General features: G+C 40.6%; 2 protein-coding genes across 4 annotated transcripts; one reads left to right on the top strand and one right to left on the bottom strand.

Moving 5' to 3' along the window:
• The first annotated feature begins 134 nt into the window (after window positions 1-134).
• Window positions 135-9,080, top strand: lypc (ly6 domain containing, pigment cell). Of its 2 annotated transcripts, none has more exons than XM_061819758.1 (3): window positions 135-3,465; window positions 4,727-4,787; window positions 6,750-9,080. In XM_061819758.1, the coding sequence occupies exons 1-3, from the start codon at window positions 3,352-3,354 to the stop codon at window positions 6,959-6,961; spliced, it is 387 nt and encodes a 128-aa protein (XP_061675742.1). In that variant the 5' UTR covers window positions 135-3,351; the 3' UTR covers window positions 6,962-9,080. The 2 variants fall into 2 exon arrangements, with proteins under 2 accessions (XP_061675742.1, XP_061675831.1); XM_061819847.1 differs by having other exon boundaries at window positions 139-3,465; window positions 4,668-4,787.
• clic1 (chloride intracellular channel 1) lies at window positions 8,941-19,790 on the bottom strand. 2 transcript variants are annotated; one of them, XM_061819540.1, is made up of 8 exons: window positions 19,654-19,789; window positions 19,350-19,400; window positions 14,665-14,774; window positions 14,402-14,527; window positions 14,214-14,320; window positions 12,538-12,719; window positions 12,138-12,295; window positions 8,941-10,543 (listed from the first exon to the last, which is right to left on the bottom strand). In XM_061819540.1, the coding sequence occupies exons 2-8, from the start codon at window positions 19,389-19,391 to the stop codon at window positions 10,408-10,410; spliced, it is 861 nt and encodes a 286-aa protein (XP_061675524.1). In that variant the 5' UTR covers window positions 19,392-19,400; window positions 19,654-19,789; the 3' UTR covers window positions 8,941-10,407. The 2 variants fall into 2 exon arrangements, with proteins under 2 accessions (XP_061675524.1, XP_061675606.1); XM_061819622.1 differs by lacking the exon at window positions 12,138-12,295 and having other exon boundaries at window positions 19,654-19,790.
• Between the last annotated feature and the right edge of the window lie 3,387 nt (window positions 19,791-23,177).

Here is a 23,177-nt window from a genome sequence, read left to right as displayed (position 1 = left end):
AACAAGTACATGAATTATGTTTCCATTTTATTTTGGCAGTTGAGACTGGGTGGGTGGAGATATTCTTTGTTGACATATGCAGTAGTACAACATTCCGTTGTGATTGTTTTGAATTACTGCAGCAGCACAAAGACATAAATCAGTGATTTGGAATATTAATTTAAAAAAGGGCTCATAAAGTGGTGGAAAGGCAGAAGGGAAAAGAGTGACTAAGGGGGCACATGCATGGGGGTGCATGAAAGACGACAAGGAGAGGACACAGACAGGATTAAAGAACGCCATCTGTCTACTAAGAGCCAGCCAAACATCGACATAAACACATAAACAACAACACCACTGATCCTTCAATTAAAATATGGAGGGAAGATGGCAGTACATACCTGTGAGTGTTGCTGTATGTTGTTTGTATGTGTTGCTGCTCCATTTTTGTGACAGTAACAGTTGTTTGAAGATTTACAAATTACCGTAAAATCCATTCTCATTCCCATTAGCCTGTCTATGATGTTTCACATTACAGGTTAGCATTGGGCTAGTGGACATTGCTGACACATTGCTTAGACTATTACAATGTTTAAATATATAATGTTTCAGTCTCTAATGTTATGGTGGCACGATGGATTGGTGATCAGCTGGAAAGCGTCGGTCTCATGGTTCTGAGGGCCCGGGTTCAATCCCGGCCCTGCCTGTGTGGAGTTTGCATGTTCTCCCCATGCCTACGTGGGTTTTCTCTGGGCATTCCGGTTTCCTCCCACATCCCAAAAACATGCAATGTTAATAGGACACTCTAAATTGCCCCTAAGTGTGATTGTGACTGCGGCTGTTTGTCTCAATGTGCCCTGCAATTGGTTGGTAAGCAGTTCAGGGTGTACCCCGCCTCCTTCCTGTTGACAGCTGGGCTACGCTCCAGCACTCCTCGCGACCCTTGTGTGGATAAGCGGCTAAGAAAATGGGTGGATGGATGTTATGAGGCAGTTTTACAGTAAACTTGAACAGAGAGAAGAACACGAAGTGTTTTTGTATGGTCTTTGCGTATTGCAGATTTTCACATCTCGCAGGTGGGTCAGGAATGTGTCACGTGTAATAAATGGGGACGGAGATGGGGTCATCCATGACCCTGGTGAGGATAAGTGGTTCAGAAAATGATGGATGGATGGATGGATGGATGCTTCTTCTCTTTGTATTTCCTGACAATTTGGATGCCCTTTGGCACCATGCTTTGCCCCCCACAGGTCTGCCCCAATACTACGGTTAGCAATACTCATAAAATCCCACAAGGTGGCAGCGTTGCTCTGCATTAGTCTTCCGGTCCCCCTTCCATTATGTCTGTCGGGTCTTGGAAATTTTTTGTTTGCTTGTTTGTCCCGTTTGTTTTCTTATAAAGCAGCAGTCAAATTCTTGCTACCCTTGTATGACAGTTTAAATCCTACTTCCCATGATAGTCATAGACATGTGCACAGTAGTTACTTCTTGAAAAACGTTTTGATGAAGGCAAGAAACTAACAGGAATGGAGGGGAACTTCCCCATTTTTCAGAACAAGAGGTTTATGTGTAGTATTGTACTCATCGAGGAATGAAGTTGATGAAACACAATGAAGATATGGAAAAGAGTAGTGGAGGCTACACTCAGGAAAGAAGTATTTGCAGGCAACACTACGGTTTCACATCAAAGAAGAGTACCAAGTATCCATTATTTGCCTTGAGGATGTTGATGAGGTACAGAGAAGGTCAGAAGGACATATCACTATATTTATCGAACTGAATAAGGTCAAACATCCAGTACATAGAACTGGAGGCTCAGTAGTTAGAGCACTGGTTTGATAAACCAAGGGTTGTGGGTTCCTATCCCACTGGGGCCTCGCCTCCACTCCCTGAGAAGGGCATCCGGCGTAAAAATTGTGCCAAACATATATGTACGTTCATCTGAGATGATACGCTGTGGTGACCCTGTAAGGGACAAGCCGAAAGAAGCTTTATCCAGTATATAGAACTACTCCTGCTGCAACTATTAGCATTTTCCAAAGGAAAACAATTGATTGATCCTCATGCCAAACAATTTTACGCTGATATTTTTGCAAAACATTATGTTATCCTGTGCTGCTCATCCATACAGATAATTAACTAGTGAACCGTTTCTTGACTGGTGTCATCACAAGACTTCATGTCAGCAGACGGTCCAATGTGCTGTCCTCACGTCTTCCATTACAACGCAAGGGTAATTCGGTTAAAGTACACATTCCAATCTGATTTTGCAGTCTTCTGGATGTTTTTACATACTTCTGTAAATGACCTTACAAGGACTTTGACGAGGATGTTTATACTTATTTTTTATGTGATGACGCATGAGACAGTGTCAAACAATCATTTGAAGCAATCACAAATAATATTTGACATTGTAGCAATGGAAGATGGAAAGTTTGTGCAATGCATCGATTATTTATTTTGGGGAGCAGTGTTGTATTCTCTAATTGATTATTTTATCTGGTACTTTGGAACAAAGATCAACATGAAGTTTCAAAAGACAATAAAAAAAACATGTAATACCAAACTTTCTGCAATGAACCGAGATTCCAACACCAAACCTGCAGAACTGTGAGGCAAACATGCTTAAAACACTGCGCCATCAAAATCTCAATTTCCCACTTTGATCTTTCCAAAAAATAAAGTGCAGATAAAGCAATTTCAACAAACATTTTCTGCTTATTGCTCTCCACCGATTGTTGTTATTGGTATTAATAATTAAAGTGACATAAATCTCCGTAGATCAAAATAATTCTTCAAAATCAGTTAAATGCAAGGTTTAGTGCTCTTTATTGAGGAAACTAATATGTCAAACTTGTGATTATAGACAAATCGAGTGACCTACATCCAAACATGTAAGGACTAATCATCTCTTTTAAAGTTACATACATTGGTTGGGAGCCCATCTGTTTCCAAAATATTTTATTGTGTTTGTGAAAGGGTGAGACGGTTTAACTTTGTGCACTTTGTAGACTGTCGTTAATGACGGTTTCCTGCGTAGAGCTGACCCACCCAATATGGCGGACGTGGTGGCATCCTGCCCGTCTTTACATATTTACGTATACTTTGTTTTGTTTTCGTTTGCGCGTGTACTCTTACGGCCATCTACCAGCTCCGAAAAAACGTTACAGAAACGTCGCAGTTTCTCCCCCTTTTATCTGCCGAGCACATTTTTTAAAAATTTGTCTCGTTATTTTATTAATATAATATTTGATCGATACACCGCTGCTGCCATGTTTCTGTACGCACATGAGAAGGACTGGGAATAATAATAAAAAGGAGGCGTGCGTACTTCAACAAGGAGGCCAAATTGAATTGTGAGTAATTGGTAAGATGCTGCGGACGTTCAACGCGACACACGAGAGGCAGTCGTTGGACTGGAACTGGAAGGACGCATCATGTCTGCCTCGCGGCTTCTCTTGCTACTCTTCTGTCTTCCCTTGGCAAGTAAGTAAAACAAACAAACAAACAACACACACACATTTAACCGAAGTAATTAATTGTGACATTTATTCCTTTAAAAAAAAATCCAGTGATGGAGAAGTAACTTTAATGGTTGTTTACTCTTATTTCCACAGTTTATATCTTTACAAAATATCTAAATAAAAGTAATGCTTTATTTTGTGTTATTGTTCTTTTAATTATATACCAAGTTCAACCTTGGCTTCGTTAAATTGCAGCAAAATCTGACAAAACACGTGGAAAAATGTATTTTGTATTTGAAACCAAGGTTGAGCAAAAATTCCAAAAAAAAAGATTTAAACTTCTTCAAGTGTTACAGGAGTACGGTCGTACTTTGGGGGTGTTTTTATTTAGCTGGAACTGGGACCTCAGGTAAGGAGGAGGGAATTATTAATATATATAGTTCAATATCGCAGCAGACTTTTGGCTACTGCTAGAAAGCACAAATAAAATAAAACATTGTCAGGAAAAGCCTACTAGAACATAATCACCAAACATAATAGAACTTAATCCAAGGCACTGTACATGGCGGCAGGTGCGCCCTGACTTCCTTTTGACGTAAATTTAAATCTGAACAGGTACATCCCACTTCTAAGTGGGTGTGCACACTTGTACGACCACATTTGTCTCTCCTGAAGTACTTCATCAGTTTGCAGAAACTTCATCCATCACATTTGTATATTATCATTGACCAATGCAAACCATGTACAATATCTTCAAATGGTATGGATCTGTTGTTCAATTTTCCTTTGTGATTAGAAAAAAAAAGGTGGCACGGTGGGTCAGCTGGTAAAGCGTTGGCCTCACAGTTCTGGGGTCCCGGGTTCAATCCCGGACCTGCCTGTGTGGCTTTTGCATGCTCTCCCCATGCCTGCGTGGGTTTTTTGCCAGGCATTCCAGTTTCCTCCCACATCCCAAAAAACATGCAACAATAATTGGACACTCTAAATTGCCCCTAGGTGTGATTGTGAGTGCAGCTGTTTGTCTCTATGTGCCCTGCGATTGGCTGGCGATCAGTTCAGGGTGTACCCCGCCTCCTGCCCGTTGACAGCTGGGATAGGCTCCAGCACTCCCCGCGACCCTTGTGAGGATAAGCAGCTATGGAAATGGATGGATGGATTACCGAAAAAAAAATTCTTAACATTCTGGCGATCCACGCTTTCTGTTTTTTGTCTTTCACCCCCAAGCTTGTTTGAAGTGTTATACCTGCGTATTTCCCGCCATTTCTCCTCTGGACTGCTTTAAGTTTCCCGAGACGTGCACTGATGGGCACCGCTGCCTGTCCAGCGTCGCAACAGCAAGACGAGGTGCGTGTTTGTGTTTGTGGGTGTGTAAAATATGCACAGCTATTGTCACACAACCAGGAACAAAGATTCATTGTGCAAAGACTCCAACAAGCTGCATTGGGAAAATATTGACTTCATTGTACTGCTGAGCTAAGTACTAAGTACCATCTTGGTATTGAAAGGGATGGCTCGGCGCTTGTAATGTGAATTCTTCCTATTAGTGGAAAAGCCACGTGTGGAGTTTCCCACAAAGTGGAATTGAATATAAACATTTTCTGTGATGTTGCAAAATTATACCTGCTAACATGTACTCTGAGTTTTGCCTGATTTTTGGGTTGTAGGAGCAAGCTAAATGAAACCCAAACAAAAGCACAGGAAAAACATGCAAAGTTTTATTTCACTATCAGTGCTTAAAGTGTCATGATTTTTAGTATGTTATTAATGAAAAAATGGCAGCCGGTATGGACCCATCCGTTTTTTCACCACAAGACATGATTTTGATGTATATGGGTTTTTGTAACCCCCACCAGGAAAATCCTGTCGAGGGATATTTTTTTCCCAGAGAAGAAGCAGGAAGTGACGTACTGGGCAGGACTGCCCTCCAGCAAACTCGTTTGTTTCTATTAGTTTTACCTGCGGGAAGGTAGCTCGTTGTCCCTTCGTGTTAGCCAAAATGTCGGCTCGTTGCATTGCTGGATGTTGCTCGAACACTTGGGAGGATGGATTTACCCTTCATAAGTTTCCAAGAGACCCGCTTCGTCGTGAAAAATGGATTGCACGGGTGCAAACGACAAGAGCTTTGTCCGTTCCAAATGACAGGTACGTGTGTATACGGCTACTAAAAAAAATAATAGTTTGGGGCAGACCACGTAATCGGTCTCTCATAACGAAACAAAAGATCCGCGTATGTATGATTGGCGTGCTAAATGTGTCGATGTTTGCATCGGACGGCTTCCGCGTCGGACTCGCCGGCGAAGGCTGCTACGTCGGCTCGCGGATGGCAGCGGCTATGAACAACGCTGACGGCAATGGCACAATTGCGTGCAACGACAACGCTGTAAAGCGGCGCGGCCCGGCCCGGCTGATGAGCCACCTTGGCGCCAAAAATGAGCCACTCCAGCTGAAGCCGCGTCCGCTGGTCACACGGCTGAGTGCGCCATTGTCGGCAGCGTTGTTCATAGCCGCCGCCGCCCGCAAGCCGACGCAGCAGCCTTCACTGGCGAGCCGATGCGGAAGCCGAACGATGTACACATCGACACACTTAGCACGCCAATCATACGTACGCGGATTTTTGTTACGTTATGAGAGACCGATTACGTGGTCTGTCCCAAACTATAATTTTTTTTTTAGTAGCTGTATACACACCTACCTATCATTTGGAACAAAGCTCTCGTCCTTTGCACCCGTGGAATCCATTTTTCACCATGAAGCGGGTCTCTTGGAAACTTATGAAGTGTAAATCCATTTCCTTGTCTTAATTCGGTTCGTAATTCGGTTAAAGTACACATTCCAATCTGACTTTGCAGTCTTCTGGATGTTTTTACATACTTCTGTAAATGACCTTACAAGGACTTTGACGAGGATGATTATACTTATTTTTTATGTGATGACGCATGAGACAGTGTCAAACAATCATCTGCAGCAATCACAAATAATATTTGACATTGTAGCAATGGAACCGAGATTCCAACACCAAACCTGCAGAACTGTGAGGGAAACATGCTTAAAACACTGCGCCATCAAAATCTCAATTTCCCACTTTGATCTTTCAAAAAAATAAAGTTCAGATAAAGCAATTTCAAGAAACATTTTCTGCTTATTGCTCTCCATCGATTGTTATTGGTATTCATAATTGACATTGAAGTGAATGTTATATGTATTTTTCATTTCAATATCTATTTTAGAATGTTTATCGGGATGACACTTGACCTTTAAGTCAACAACAATGAAATTAAAGTTGTTTTTCCGCTTCTGCGTCCATAGGCGCACTTCAAATAACCATGTACGAGAAGAGCTGCGCTGCTCCGTCCCAGTGTGGTGTGAGCGGGCAGAAATACGCCAGCGGCCTGTTTTTCAACTTCAGCAACGTGTGCTGCGACGACGACCTGTGCAACGGGGCGTCGTCTCTCAGTACCGCCAAGTGGGGAGGAGCAGCGCTCTGCCTGCCACTTGTGCTCGGCCTCCTGCTGGCCTGAGGGCTGAAACTCCCTGCGTGGTGGTACACTCCTGTGATATCTAACTATATTACAATACTAGATAGTGGTTCTCAGGCTGGGGTCCATGAGCTATAACCTTGGGGTCTGCAAAATAATTTATAATGAATGAATTGTGTTGGAACTAGATGTACCCGCTTCACAGTTCTGAGGACTCGGGCTGAAATCCAGCCTCGCCTGTGTAGAGTTCGCATCTTCTCCCTGTATCTGGACGGGTTTTCTCCGGAGACTCAGGTTTCGGGTTTCCTCCCACATCCCCAAAACATCCATGGTAGGTTAAGTGAAGACTCAAAATTGCCTGTACGTGTGAACGCGTGTGCGAACATTTGTCTGCGATTTTCTGTTATTTATGTAATTGACCGAATCACATAAATCTGACATCCCTGCATGAATACAGCATTTCTAGCTTTCTTAATAGTTTGCCCATGCTCGTGATTTCTTTCACTGTATGCCGTTTGCCAAACTACGTGAATATTTGCTTGTGTTGTTTCTTAGCAGGAATTAAACTAGTGAGTCGCTTTGAACAAAAAAAAAATGCTAGAACAGTACAACTGGGTTTTCATACAGTAATTTCTATAGCCACAGCCATTTTTAAGCAGCGCATGTCAGCAAGCAACCATGGATAAATGCTGAAGTTCATTCAACTTGGTTGACTTTCTTTCTATTAAACAGGTTTGAAAAAAATTCCACGGGATTTTGGGACGTACCATAATTTCCGGCCTAGAAACCACTACTTTTTTCCACACACTTTCAACCCTGCGATTTATGAGGTGACACGGCTAATTTGTGCGTTTTTTTCCAACGGCCGCAAGGGAGCACTCGAGCTGAAAAGGTAAGAGTGTGACTGGTGGAATATATGTGCCGAGGAAGTGACTTTTACCGGTCTGGCGCTGTTAGTGCTGCGCTAGCCTGTTACTGCCGTGTCTCAGTGATTTTTACCGGTGTTTTTTTTATTTTAACCGGCCCTGTTAGCACGGCACCCCTAGCATTAAACTCTGTATACCGTCTTTGTAAATAGCTCGTGTTTCAATGTGGGCACTTGCGGATTTTACACAGCTACAGCGTATGTATGTACAAAATGGTATTTCCTTTACAAATGTACTGGGGGAGGCTTAAATCGGGTGCGCGCTGTAGGCCGGGAATTATGGTACATGGTAGTTATGTTTAGTCAGTGTATTATGAAGGGAGTAGGAAAAAAATTCTCCCCAGTACAGGCTCATTGGACCTGAAATAATTGAGAACCCTTGTCCTAGTGGCAATTTTTTTTTTTTCCTCATAAAAAAAGAGCATTTCTGCCTCAGCCTGATTGCTTTATTTACCACTTGTAGCTAGCCCTTTTTTTGTAATGAACCAAAGTAATTTTGTTTCTCAACCGTGCCTAGTGTTAACATGAACATGCAAGACAGTAAATGCATAAAAAAAAAATCATATACGACTCTTTTGTGAAGACAATTTTATTGGGTGTGTATTTAAACAAATGCACCAATGAAATGTGGCTTTGGAAGTATAAAAGTCAATGTGGAATGAAAGGTTATGCCATTACATTGAATGTATCCCAATTCTTTCAATATACTTAATGTTCCGTTTTGTGGACAAAAATGAAAGTCATAGCACAAAAACAAATTCTTGAAAAAAAAAAAAAGTCTACAATAGTCTAAGTAACAAGATGAAAAGTTAAGTATGACAAAATAACGTGTATTGCAATGAGAGAAAAAGTTCAAAGAGAGGTGAAAACAAAAAGTAACATTTTGAATAGGTAGCTCCCTGGAACTGGATTGAACTCTACAGTACGTAACAAAATTACTAAAATGTGGTCCTGAAATTTTTTAAGACACTCTCCCTTTGACTGATTCATTGAGGAAACATTTCAGTCAAGTAAAACTTAAATCTTCTCTTCCTTTTTTTATTTTGAAAGGAGGGTTTTACTTCCCCAATTTCAGTTGTGTAACAAAATAGACATGTTTTGTGTTGAAAGCACAGAAGAAAAAATTTTTTTTTTAATTCTTAAATTGCACTTAAGGTGGTTGGATTTTTTTTTTTTTTTGTCCTTGATTTAACTTCATCTGTCAGACATTAGATTATATTAGACACCGGACAGAACTTTCATTCAATTACGTTTGAATTCCAGAAAGTCGTCAATATCTAATGAAGCAGAGCGCCGTATAGTAAATTAATCAAGAACAACAAGACAAAGTACTTCTACAGCTAAACAAGGCGTATTCTAACTATTATAGCGTGTTCAGTTCACACTCAAGTCACTTTCCAGGTCACTGTAACTGGTAACGTGTGGACTCAATTACCCCCCCAATACGTTTTAGTCAAGTCCTTTTCGGCAAAACCAACAGTGCGATCTCAACATGAGGGGATCAAACAGTAATTGAAATACGATATACCACAGGTGTCAAACTCAAGCCCCAGGTCCCCAGATCCGGCCCGCCGCATGATTTTATGTGGCCCTCCGAGGCAAATCACCTGTATCAACTTCCATGATTTTTTGTTAAAATCTGTATAAAAATTTCAAATAGTCATATCATATAAATGATAACGTTGCGTTATTGCAAGCATTTTTGTGTTACCAAACAACAAAACCCATTACCCTTGATTTCTGATTACAAAAGTAGTTCATAAATTTTGTGTAAATATGATGAGGCGGTTCAAGATTTTTCTGGTGTCACAGTCATCACGGCCCTCTGAAGGAAAATGGAACTACAATGTGGACTGCGAGAAAAATGAGCTTGACACGCCTGTGGCATACTGTATAGTGCACCTATCAACTCTTGAGTCCCTTCTTCTCCATAAATGTGAACAAACTAATCCTCGACCACCCTTTTGTGAAAACTCCATGGTCCACTCCATAATTTGCATCAGGGTTCAAATGCCCGATTTACACAGCACAGCCCAAGAGACTTTTTTTTTCTTTTTACAAAACTACTTAATGGTGAGCCTGTCCTACAGATCACACACTTCTTCTGCACATCTCCTCGACTTGTAGACATTAAGTGCACAGTCAAGCTTATCTTTCAACTCACAATTATTTTTAGTTGCAACAAAATCAACTTCCTGTTGCATTTCCCCAGTATAAGTAACGTGACACAAAATGCTTCAGTGACCCCTGCTAACTGCTGAATTTAATTCTAATGCAGGAGGGTGAGGGCCGCACTAAAAAAATTAACACGTATTAAAGAAAAGTTGCATGAGTAAAATCATTTGCCGTTTTGTATAAGCTCAACATGAAATGATAGAAAACCTGTCATTTTTTAACACTAAAGCAAGAAAGTTAGGAGGAAGAGTCACATTTTCAATGAAAATAAAGTTGTAATGTTACAACGTAAGTTGACATTTGGAGTCATAACATGATGAGGAAAATTGTATGTTGTCATCTGTGGTTCAGAACCGGAGAATACAACAAAATGCATTCCAAATTTAAGCTAAGGAAAGTGTTGGCTGAGCTGGTTGCTGGAGCAAGATTGGATGGCTGTGCCAATTGGGGTGCTCTTGAGCAAAGCATCGAACCTGCAGTTGCTTTGGGGTGCTATGCCTCTCCCATCCTGTGTATGCGTGTGTCTACGAAAAAGCATTCAATATAGCATCATCATAGAAAATAGGACATTTTCAACATGTGAGACAAGTAAGAGCTTGCTCCTCCTTTTCGGGAGGAGATTACCCCAAAACAGTCCTTTACAACTGCGTGAGTGGAAAACGTTTCAAAAGATTCGAGCTCTTGAAATAGTTTCCTGTCTTTTGTGTCCTCCAAATGAGTCTGCATTCCCTTCCTTCCTCCCCATTGTGCGCTACAACAGGGAAACCCCTTTTGTATTTCAAATGGAACAGCCCTTGTTGCATCACAGAATAAGAAATGGGAACGGCAAATATGAAAGCTAGTGCTGGCATGCTTGCCTCCTAGCAAATAAGATTTAAAAGAAAAGATGAGCGTCAAACTCGAACAAGGTTTGACCTGATTTGGCAGCTTTGTATCTGGACTGTATATTCTCCCAGAAGTATGAACGACATGTACAGTGTGCACAGTAAACCCCCACCGCTGTAATTTGCATATCATCGTTCCCACTCTCAACTATATGCTATATTTTAAAAAATATATATATTTTGTGTAGGTTTTTATAGTATACAGGCCGGGCAGTACTGGTGTCTACTTAAAAGAGATGCAGCATAATTAAGATTAAAAATAAAAGGAAGAGAAGGGCCTCAACTAAACTTATTATTTAATTTGGTATCTATTTGAATATATACAAATCTATTTATGTAGCAGTTGTATGGAGTTTTATAATTACCATAATGTCTTTGGAAACTTTTGTTAGCCCGCCTATGGCGTTTTGCATCGATGTAATTAATGGTAACATCAAGCTAGCTTTCGTTGGACCTAATAACACGATTAAGTTGAACATTTTGGTATCTATAACGTTTAATTATTTTTTATGTGTCAGCTTTACAATAAACGTCCACTAGCAGTGACAAACAGCTTGAAGCAAGTGAGAACAGGCAGAAAGCAATACCTTTGAGTATAATTTAATAGGTTTAAAAATGTTTAAACCATGTGGGATGGGTAAAACTTTATAAAAAATTATCTATTATGCATATTGTCACCAGTTGTGGGTATGTGTGGAACATATCCAACACAACTGTATTTAGTTATGAGAAAACAAGCAAGCGAGTATTTTTTTCCAAATGTGGTGACTGCATATTGGTTATTAGGTTTGCATTTCTAATTACAATTTGACGACAAAGTATTGGGACACCTGGCAGCTGCACATTCAGGACAAAAAGAATTGAATGATTTGACTTCCTATGAGATTTTTGATACATTTTGGGAACTTTGTGGGCTACTCAAGTTCTTTCACACCAGCTGCACCTAAGACTGCCGTTAATAGACCTTGCTGTGGACACTGAGGCACAAACATGAAGGAACAAAAGCTTTGACTTATTAAATTATGGACAATGGATGTCTCAATAAGTTTTTCCATCTGGTATGTGCTTCCTTTTTTTTATATCTAATACAATAAACACAGAAATAAGAGCAGTATGACTTGGCAAAGCAATTCTAAGTAACTCCGATAATGTATGTGCTGTTGTTTTGCTTGTTTGTACACTTCTACTCGTTCAATTGATGATGAACGTCAAGCAACTGTTTCCCAAAGCCTACTTGAGAACTTTGGCAACGGAAGAATAAGCCATGTGGATCTCTTCGTCGATGGGGCAGGTGGAGGCAAACTCGTCCCGGGCATATGCTGCGTTTAGGTACCTCCACAGGTTGGACAGAGACTGAGGGATGCTGAATTTGCGGTATTTTAAACACACAACCTATAGGGAAATTTAAAAAAAAAAAAAAATTTTTAAGGGAGTAATTTTTTTTTTAATTGCGTATGAATGTGCATTGTGTACTGCGTCCCGATTGGATAAGGGACTGCAGACCTTTGTCAATCGCCCTGAGTACCAGGACCAATGTGTGTAAAAATGATGCCATCCATTTCAGAAAAAAAAAAAAAACACCCAAAAATGAATTGCTCCCAGTAAAGGGTCACGGAAGACCTAAGGCGCGTTACCTTGACAATGTGGAGCTTTGGCAGCAAGTTGCAGTCAGCAAGTGTAAGATCTTGCCCGTCGAGGAAGGGGCGGGTCGAGGAAATGACCTCATCTGCGCTATTTTCATCAATCTCGTCAGGAAGCGGCGAGGCGAGGTAGTCATCCAGTTTCTTCAGAGCTTTCAGAAGGCCTTTCTCGAGATCTGTGTACAAGTGTGTACACAAAGTGAAATGTGCAATGTGAATAAACATCCCACTGGAAGCAGTTCAATCATCACTTTTACTTGGATCACATTGTAATAATGTTTTGAACATGACTAGCAGTACGATGTGCCCGTGGTTTGCATGTCTGCCTTAGAGTCAAGAAGTTCTTGGTTCCGATCTCATCTCAGGCCTTCCTGTGCCGAGTTTAAATTTTCTCCTTGTGCTTGTGTGTGTGTGGTTTCCCTCCAGGCTCTGGCTTCAAAACGCATGCCAAAAACCTGCATTTTGAAATCGTTCATAGGTGACACTTTTTTTTTCTTTTTACTCCCAGTCACCTCTGTTTAAAATATACATTAGGTGGGGTCGCACCAAGTGTGCCTTAGTCACTGTAGCACTGAATTAACGGTTTTATAAAAAAAAAAAAAAAAAAAAAAATTTAACAACTCATCAGAACATTTAAACACTGTCCAGATTTTCAAACAAAAATAACGCACATATATCTTAACTGAATCAGCAATACAGATGGTTAAAAAACAAAGATCACAATTTATTATTAATTAATCACAATCTGGTAGAACAGTGGAAGACTGGTTTTAGCACGTCTGCGGCAGAGTTCTGAGGACCGGGGTCCAAATCCCGGCTCCACCTGTGTGAAGTTTAAAAAGTTTAATTGAAAACTCTAAATTGTCCATTGGTTTGAAAGTGAGTACAAATGTTTGTTTACATGAGCACTTCTGGCTGGCGACCAGTTTCGGAAGTATCCCGAACCTTAGTGAGCATAAGCGATTACAAAGGATTAATGAATAATCACAATCTGCACTGCTCAACATCTGGAAGGCAATTTATTAATTTCTTTGCCACGAAAGCCGTCGAATTCTATTATGACATTTCTAAATTCACTGCTGTGTAAGAATTGCGTGCTTCCTTTGTCCTTGGCTGAATTCAGCTGTCATTCCACACATCACATGAAATTAGGTTTGTGATTGGCTTCCCTTAACATTGCCTTAAGATAGCTGGGATAGGCTCCATCTCCCCCGAGACTCTTGTGATGATAAGCAGCTTGGATAGTGGATGGATGAATATTTGAAAAGTCACTGGGGAGTGAAGTGACTCCCGTCATGTTTTTTTTTTTTTTTTTTACTCCCGGTCACTTTGTTTTCATAGTTCCCACTTCCAGCGACTACCGGGAAGTTTTTGTGCCCAATCACGTGATTAATAGTGAAATTTACTCTCACCTGACAGGACTTGATGGGAATCGCAAAAAATGTAAGCATCTACTGATAAACCCAGGTCTTGACCCCCCCCAATCCTAATAACACGTTTTGCCAAGGTGCATTCCAAAACGGTTTCTTTTGAAGTGACCTTATAATTCCAACCTGGCTGTGTTTTTGCTCTTTTATGGCACATACGCAGTGAAAAAAAGTGGGATGCGTGAATTCAGTATTTCTCCATCAAATACCGATTAAGTGTCTTTACGATTTTGTTGTACTCACTCTCATTGGTCTGAGGGTTGGAGTTCTTGATGTAAGCTGAGAACTTGGAAAAGACATCCATTCCCGCCGTGTTGGACTCAGGGTTACGAGCTGCCAGGCGAGGATACCTAAGCGACAAAGAGTCCTTGTCTAAAATAAAAAGTATGCTACCACATCTCAGGAATAGCTGAATGAATGCAGTGCACTACTTTGGGGGGCACAGATTATCCTCCAGGAACTCCTCAATCTTGTTGGTGTCGGTTTTCACCTCGCTGCCATACAACAGGAAAGGCGGTTGGGAACCCGGAGCCAGGTCGTTCAAGATGTCCGGCTTCCTTTTGGTGGACGACATGAAGAAAGAACCCAATATATGATCAATCCTGGGAAGGAAGCGTTTCTCGTTTGAAATGTAAATGCGTCTGCTTTAAAAACCCAACAGCACACAATGGGGCTTGAAATCATAAAATTCTACCTTTTCATGTCCACTGTGGTGACGTCGAACGTGACTCCCTTTAGCCACAACACCATGAAGAGGCGCTGAGAGAAGGGACAGTTGCCAATGCTCTGGCCATCACTCCCTGCCTGCAAAACAGAATACAAACGGGTTATGGGCACAGAGTGGCTGGAGCAAATACTTAAATGTTTCGAGTACTTTGAATACAAAAAATGTTTGAGGAATTTTCTTCGCCTCGGTGATCGTCCTATTTCATGTAACCAATTCACTGCCAGCCCTCCTAGGTTGATAATACTATACATGTAATTATGTGTGCAATCGTTTTCCTCATTTAGTGTGAAAAACATAAAACTACATATCTTAAGAATACAATTGTTCAATGCCACACAAGTATTAATACGTGTTCACAGAAAGTGGTGGTGGAGGCGCTCACGTAGCAACCACAACCACCTGTAGAGGGCAGTGATGCGCTATTTCAGATTTGACAGTCATCATCTCCTTGATTGTGCGCATACAGTCGTGTTTGCTGGCATGTTACACTCAAAAAAATAAAATATATGTCTCGTATTTGCAATTCACATTCCTCCCCGAAAACATATCTGGGACAATCGGTGTTACAACATTTTTTTTTTTGTATTTTCATTCAGAAAATGTGCAGTAGTAAGCAAAGCAAATTTATTTGTATAGCGCATTTCACACACGAGGTAACTCAATGTACTTTACATGAAAAAGGCATGTGAAAACAAAGAGATAAAACATTTAAAACAGGATAAAATCAATAAAAATGACAAAATGTTAATAAAATAATTTTAAAAAGACAATTAAAATTGCATACAGTGCAAGTAATATGATCAAAACGTGGATATATTCTAAAAGGCATGAGAGAAAAAAAAAAAAAAAAAAGAGTTTTCAACCTGGATTTATAAGCATTCCCACTTGGGGCTGACCTCTACTCTGTCGGCAACTTATTCCATTTGTGCGCAGCATAATAGCTAAATGCTGCTTCACCATGTTTGTTTTGGACTCTGCGCTGCACTATTTGACCTGAGTCAGTCGATCTCAGAGCTCCGCTGGGTTTGTATTCCGTAAGCATTTCTTTCATGTATTCAGGACCTAAATCATGTCGTGATTTATAGACCCGTAGCAGAACTTTAAAATCTACTCTAACGCTGACTGGAAGCCAGTGCAAGGACTTTAGGAATGGAGTTATATGCTCTGACCGCTTTGTTTTGGTCAGAACGTGAGCTTCAGCGTTCTGAATGAGCTGCAGCTGTTTAATACTCTTTTTGGAGAGTCCAGTCAGAAGACCATTACAGTAAGTCTACTTGAGATAAAAGCATGGATGAGCTTTTCCTGGTCTGCTTGACACATACAAGACTTGACTCTAGATATGTTTTTCAGATGGTAGAAGGCAGTTTTTGTGATTGATTTGATATGATTGTTGAAAGTCAAGTCAGAATTAATCAGAACACCAAGGTTTCGGACTTGGTCTTTGGCTTTTAAAGATAGAGTCCAGGTATTTACTAACAGCAATTCTCTTTTCTTTATTGCCAAAAATAATTGTCTCAGTTTTGTTGTGATTTAGTTGAAAAAAAATGTTGGGTCATCAAGTTATTTATGTGATTTAGACAGTGGCACAACACGTCAATTGAACTGTAGTCATCTGGAGACACTGCTACAAATAACTGTGTGTCATCTGCATAGCTATAGTAGTCAAGATTAAGGTTTTGAAGAATTTGACTCAAGGGTAGCCTATACAGGCTGAACAGGAGAGCTCCAAGACCCTTGAGGGACCCCATAGGTCATTGCCATTTGCTGAGACCGAGCACCTCCAATGGTCCAAAGTAGCTCCCTTCCTCGAGGTAGGACCTAAACCATTTAAGGACCGTTCCATTTAGTCCTACCCACGTTTCCAACCTGTTTAGCAGTATATTGTGATCTATCAAAAGCCGCACTGAGATCCAACAAGACCAAAATTGACACCTTTCCTGAGTCTGTATTCAACCTTGTCTCATTTAGCACTTTGAGAAGAGCAGATTCTGTACTGTGATGAGTTTGGAAACCTGATTCAAATTTGTCAAAAAGTCCATTTAAATTCTAGAAATTGCTAAATTGATTAAAAATAACTTTTTCACGAATGTTGGCTATGAACGGGAGATTTGAGATGGGTCTATAGCTTGCTAACATGGAATCATCCAGTGCTCTGTTTTTTAAAAGAGGCTTTACAGCAGCTACTTTGAGAGGTTTGGGAAACTCGCTAGATGGAAGTGAGCAATTGATTATTTGCTGTAAATCAGGTAGCACTGACTTCACAATAGTTTTGAAAAAGTCAGATGGTATTGAGTCGAGACAGCTCGTTGTTGGTTTCAACTGCTGAACAGTTTTCTCAACAGTTTTTTGGTCAGCTTTATCAAATTCTGACAAGTTAATACTCTGGGTGGCTTCAACTGTAAGATCATTCCATCTTTTTGCTGATTTGTGCTGACATTTGACCTGATGGATTGTGTAGTAGTTCAAGATAAAGGGAAATGGAGATAACAATATTTTTGTTATTTTATGTCGCCTAAAACTACATTATGCTTTGATGCGTTTCTCCTACTGTAGTTTTCTTTTCTGTTGATGCTAAGTTCCAAAAAATATTACTACACTTCTCAGTATGGCCCAGTGCAGCCATCACTGCAAACTAAAACAGAAACGTATTGTCTCATATATTTCTGTAATGCGACCCATCGCTCAAAACTGAGCATTTCTCTTTTTTTAAAATAAAGCAGATATTTCAGTGCTTATATTTTTTGTACAAGTGTTCTAAAAACATCCATCGGTCCATCTTTTTAATGGCACTAAAGTGCCTGTGAGCGACCCATTCTGCACTTCAACCTTGCAGTTACTTAAAGAGAGATTAAAATGTCCGGTGGTTGCTTTGTACAAGCAAGCACCTTTCATTTGCAATCCGGAAGCACACGGGTGAAACACTACATCAAAGTCAAAAGGTTAAAGAAAGACGCAAGAGCATGGTGGACACATTATTTGGTTACTTTGCTAAAGTTATCAGTGTGTGGTGTGAACATTTAGATATCACCAATATCTTTGAACGCTTAGTGCTGACTTTGTGAGGGAAAATAAAATTCTGTCTTGCTGTCTTGTGCGTGCTTAGCAGTTCATAGTCATTTTTTTCAATTTGGGGTCCAGCCGCATGCCCATAATCCACTTGGAAAACTTCCTTCTGCCTGCGACCCTTTGCAGGATACGTCATAAAGAAACATATCCTTTATCGTGTTTTATTAAAAATTAATATGCAAAACAACATAAATTGATACCAATCATAACATGATAACATCTCAAATATAATAATCTACAGTGTCTGAAATACTCTTTAAGTCAGGTGAATGGCTAGGCCATTCTTGCAGCTTGATTTAAAAAAAAAAAAAAAAAAATTATATATATATATATATATATATATATATATCTTTTTTTTTAATGCTTCCCCCCTCCAATAATGGGATTTTGCATGGTGGCAGAGTGCATTAATTATTCACTGACTTCCTTGTGACAACAGTACCTGCAAATTCCGGGTCTTTTTGAAGCTCTCACTTGACTCTCTGACAGCTCTTCTGATTATTCTTTGCACTCCTCTGAAAGCTTGCCAAGAGCACCATATTACGGCAAATCTATGGTGGCATGGTTGGCTTTCCCCTTATGTGTTCTGGCCCAACTGTGCTCACTGTAACATTCACAAGCTAAGATTTGCGCATGTAACAAAAGCCATCAATATGTTTTGCAGCAGTTACTTTGCAAAGGTTTTGAGACAGTTCTCGGCTCTAGCCAGTCATGTGTCTCAACTCACACCTTGACAATAAGGTCTTTTCCTAAACCATCAATTAGAACGCAACCATCTGATATTAATATTTAAACATTTGATGTTCATTTTTGTATCCCTGTTAGCATTCCATGCCTTTTGCACCTCCCTTTCTTCATGTGTCCAATACCTTTATTTGTATCACATTGTTACCCACAACTGAATTTCTGCTCTTTATTTGTTATACTTTCTTTGTATCTATGGATTACTTGGGTTGATCCCAACACCTGATGAAAATGTCAAGAGCAATTTTGGAAATATATTTAGTCAAAAAACATGGTGATGTGTTAAATACTTCTTTCAGCCACAATATCATCATTTGTTTAAATGCTTCAAGTGAACATTTCAAGACAAAAGTTATTAAATCTATAAATAACAACCCCTGAAATGGCGGTCAGGAAGTTGAAGTGGCAGTATTATTCTGAGAAGTTACAACAGGATCTTTCTTCCATGGTGAGGGGGAAAAAAAGTGGAGGGTGTAGCACATGTTCACATAGAAGAATCTTTATGCAAACTTGTGCGGAACATATGAGTGTACGACTGTTATACAAAAGATGAAAATGTGATGACAGCGTGTGGCCAGCGTACTGTACTTCTAAATATAGATTCAGGTCTACTGTTAATGTGCTTAAAACAAGATTAGTGGTTTATAAAGCCAGTTAGTCAACAAAGGCTTCCTGACTGACACCAACACACGCCTAGTTCATGTCTGCCTTACTGTAGACCGACGTGAATATATTTAATAATAAAACGAGCAAATTAGTTTACACTTAATGCAGCGGACCCCACGTCACAATGTTGCGTGCTGTTCGGGGGGCAAAAAAAAAAAAAAAAGTATCTTCCTTACCTTGACGAAAAGTTCTACTTTGGGCGGGTTGGCGTCGCTCATCTTCCTTCCCTGGCAGAGAGGAGAACGTAATTTTTTTTTGAAAATGTCAGCTAAGCGAAACCGCTGAGAAAGATTTCGAAACCGAGGTGAGCCAAGCCAATCTTCCGCTAACGAGCTCGCAGACCGTCAACGGCCACGAAACATGAAATCACAATAAAAATAAAACAACTTCACCGACTGGATAAAGTGTTCGGCGACAACCATCTCGTGCTCTTAACGATTTTATAGGCGATTAAGCGTGTTTCCGTGGGGTTTGGGCTACCTTGTTGAAGCGCTGTTCGAAGCTGCTGACGGCTGTTGCTCTTGCTAGCTTCTCCTCCCAGCAGCGCGTCCTCTTCCCCGGGCAGCACAAGCGCACCCCGGTACCATTTCCTGGAAGTCGCCAGCCTCCGCATCCTCACCGTAGAAAAAAAAAAGGAGAAAAGATGACGAAAGCCAAAAGGCTTGGAATGTATCTTCATTTATAGAGGCAAGTGCATGCCATAATCAAAATTAAACATTAACATTTTTGTCACATTGAATCAATTGGAAGCTGCTCCCTCTGCTGTGCCCATTTTAGCCACAAAGGGGCAGCACAAGACAGATATTATACGTCAACACTAAGGTTGCTACACGTTTCATCGTTCATGAATTTTGCACGAGCAACTATCAGAATTGGCACAGCTACCTTGGTTACTTTACTGATTACTTGATTTAAAAAATTAAGAATAAGGTTACTTTATTGTTATTTTCAGCAGCGGTCAAATGGCAGGAATAACATTTATCCACAGTACCAAAAAAACAGCTTGGTAACTTACTCCACACGAGTGACAGAATTATGTCATCAACATGAAAACAATAACTTAAACATGAGTGTAGTTGAAGGTACATTAAATGAGCAACCCGGAGCAGACCAGACTTCTTCTTTTCCTTTCGGCTTGTACCGCTTGTGGTTACCACAGCGTATCATATTTTTCCATCTAAACCTATGTCGTGCATCTTCCTCTCTTAACACCCACTGTCCTCATGTCCTCCCTCACAACATCCATCATCCTTTTCTTTGGTCTCCCTCTCGCTCTTTTGCCTGGCTTCTCCTGACATGCCACCGAAATAGAAAGTAAGTTTCTTTCGGCTTGTCCCGTGAGGGGTCACCACAGTGTGACATCTCAGATGAGCGCTCATATTTGTTTGACACAATTTTTACGTTGGATGCCCTTCCTGACGCATACACACAACAATTCATTCGAACTAGCAGTGGTTGGCTAAAGGAAACAAGTTGATATTTACATTCCCATATCCGGATTTTTATGGATCAACACGTGGCTTGGAGTTATTGCAATGTGAGTCTTCGTTAATAGTCACTGCAAAAGCACAGTATTGCATTATATTGCATTATATTGATGCAGTGAAGTTACTAAAAGTGAACAACAACATAGTGAGAGATGACTGCATTTTATTTTATCCGTCATAGTCAGAGCAAAGAGAATAAATCTTGGCTGAAAGTATAAACAGGAAAGACGTGGTTTGTTGGCCTCAATGGTTGGCCCACAGTGAAAGAAAAATGGCAGCGCAGGCGGCCATTGTGAAGGAGAGCTGGCGTGAAGTTACGCCATGTCACTCGTTGGTGTCACAACAGTCAAAAGAGGCAGTGAGCGAGTTCACACACAAGTTCACCGTCTGGTTTCCAGACAGCCGCAGAACGTGTAGACTGAGATATTCTGGAACAATGAACGCTGAAATAAGCACAATAGAAAATAGTTGAAGAACAATCACAATCTTACATTTTGCCATCATTTACCCTTATTGAAATGCTTCCAAATTTTCCAAAATTTAACTGTTCTTTAATGTTTTTATGACCACTACAAATGTATCCAATATGACAGTCCAAGTATCAAATTCAGTCATCTATACCACCCAAGAAATAAAGACATCTCTTTGTCTACAGTTTCATGATAGCAATGAAACTAAAATGCATGTTTTTGGAATACAGTGAAGAAAATAAGTATTTGAACACCCTGCTATATTGCAAGCTCTCCCACTTAGAAATCATGGTGGGATCTGAAATTTTCATCATAGGTGCATGTCCACTGAAAACAAAAATCTAGAAATCACAATGTATGATTTTTTTAATGATTTATTTGTGTGATACAGCTGCAAATAAGTATTTGAACACCTGTCTATCAGCTAGAATTCTGACCCTCAAAGACCTGTTAGTCTGCGTTTAAAAGTCCACCTCCATGTATTTTCCTGAATCAGATGCACCTGTGTGAGGACGTTAGCTGCATAAAGACAAATATCCACCCCATACAATCAGTAAGACTCAAACTTGTAACATGGCCAAGACCAAAGAGCTGTCCTAAGACACCAGAGACAAAATTGTACAACTCCACATGGCTGGAAAGTGCTACGGACAAATTGCCAAACAGCTTGGTGAAAAAACCCCACGGTTGGGGCGATCATTAGAAAATGGAAGAAGCTAAACATGATGGTCAATCTCAATCAGAGCAGAGCCCCATGCAAGATATCGCCATGCGGCTTCTCAATGATCTTTAGAAAGGTGAGGAATCAGCCCAGGACTACACGACAGGACTTGGTCAATGACCTGAAAAGAGCTGAGACCACCGTTTCCAAGGTGACACTGAGATGTCATGGTTTGAAATCATGCATGGCACGGAAGGTTCCCCTGGTTAAACCAGCACATGTCAAGGCCCGTCTTACGTTTGCCAATGATCATTTGGATGATACAGAGGAGTCTTGGGGGAAAGTTTTGTGGTGAGATGAGACCAAAATGGAACTTTTTGGTCATAATTCCACTAACCGTGTTTGGGGGAAGACGAATGATGAGTTCCATCCCAAGAACACCATCCCCACTGTGAAAAATGGGCGTGGTAGCATCATGCTTTGGGGGTGTTTTTCTGCACATGGGACAGGACGACTGCACTGTATTAGGGAGAGGATGACCGCGGCCATGTATTGTGAGATTTTGGAGAACAACCTCTTTCCCTCAGTCAGATTATTGAAGATTGGTCGTTGCTGGGTCTTTCAACATGACAATGTCCCGAAGCACACAGCCAGGAAAACCAAGGAGTGGCTCCGTAAGAAGCATATCAACGTTTTGGCGTGGCCAAGCCAGTCTCCTGACCCAAACCCAATAGAAAATCTTTGGAGGGAGCTGAAACTCCATGTTTTTCAGCGACAGCCCAGAAACCTGTCTGATCTAGGGAAGATCTGTATGGAGGAGTGGGCTACCTGGTGAACTACTACAGGAAACATTTACCTCTGTAATTGCAAACAAAGGCAACTGTACAAAATATTAACATTGTTTTTCTCAGGTGTTCTAAGACTTATTTGTAGCAGTATCACACAAATAAATCATTAAAAATAATCTTAGACCCCTCCATGATTTCTAAGTGGGAGAAGTTGCAATATAGCAGGGTGTTCAAATACTTATTTTCTTCACTGTGTGGGAGTACAAACATGGTGATTTCATATACTGTAAACGCTACACGATCAAGATTTGAAACCGCTATATCTCAACTGTGCGACAGAATTGAAATGAATTTATTTCAAATGTGATAAAACATAGAAAATAACTGTAAAACAAACACACACAAAAATCGATCCATCCATCCATCCATCCATGCATCCATCCATCCATTTTCTTTGCTGCTTATCCTTACATCTTATCGTCACGGCGGTCGCGGGGCGTGCTGGAGCCTATCCCAGCTGTCAACAGGCAGGAGGCGGGTACACCCTTAACTCGTTGCCAGACAATCGCAGGCCACATAGAGACAAACAGCTGCACTT

This window comes from Syngnathoides biaculeatus, chromosome 1 (assembly GCF_019802595.1).
Source record: "Syngnathoides biaculeatus isolate LvHL_M chromosome 1, ASM1980259v1, whole genome shotgun sequence".
In the NCBI taxonomy this organism is placed as follows: Eukaryota; Metazoa; Chordata; class Actinopteri; order Syngnathiformes; family Syngnathidae; genus Syngnathoides; species Syngnathoides biaculeatus.
Note: the sequence above shows the minus strand (reverse complement) of the source record. Positions and strands in the feature narration are given on the sequence as shown.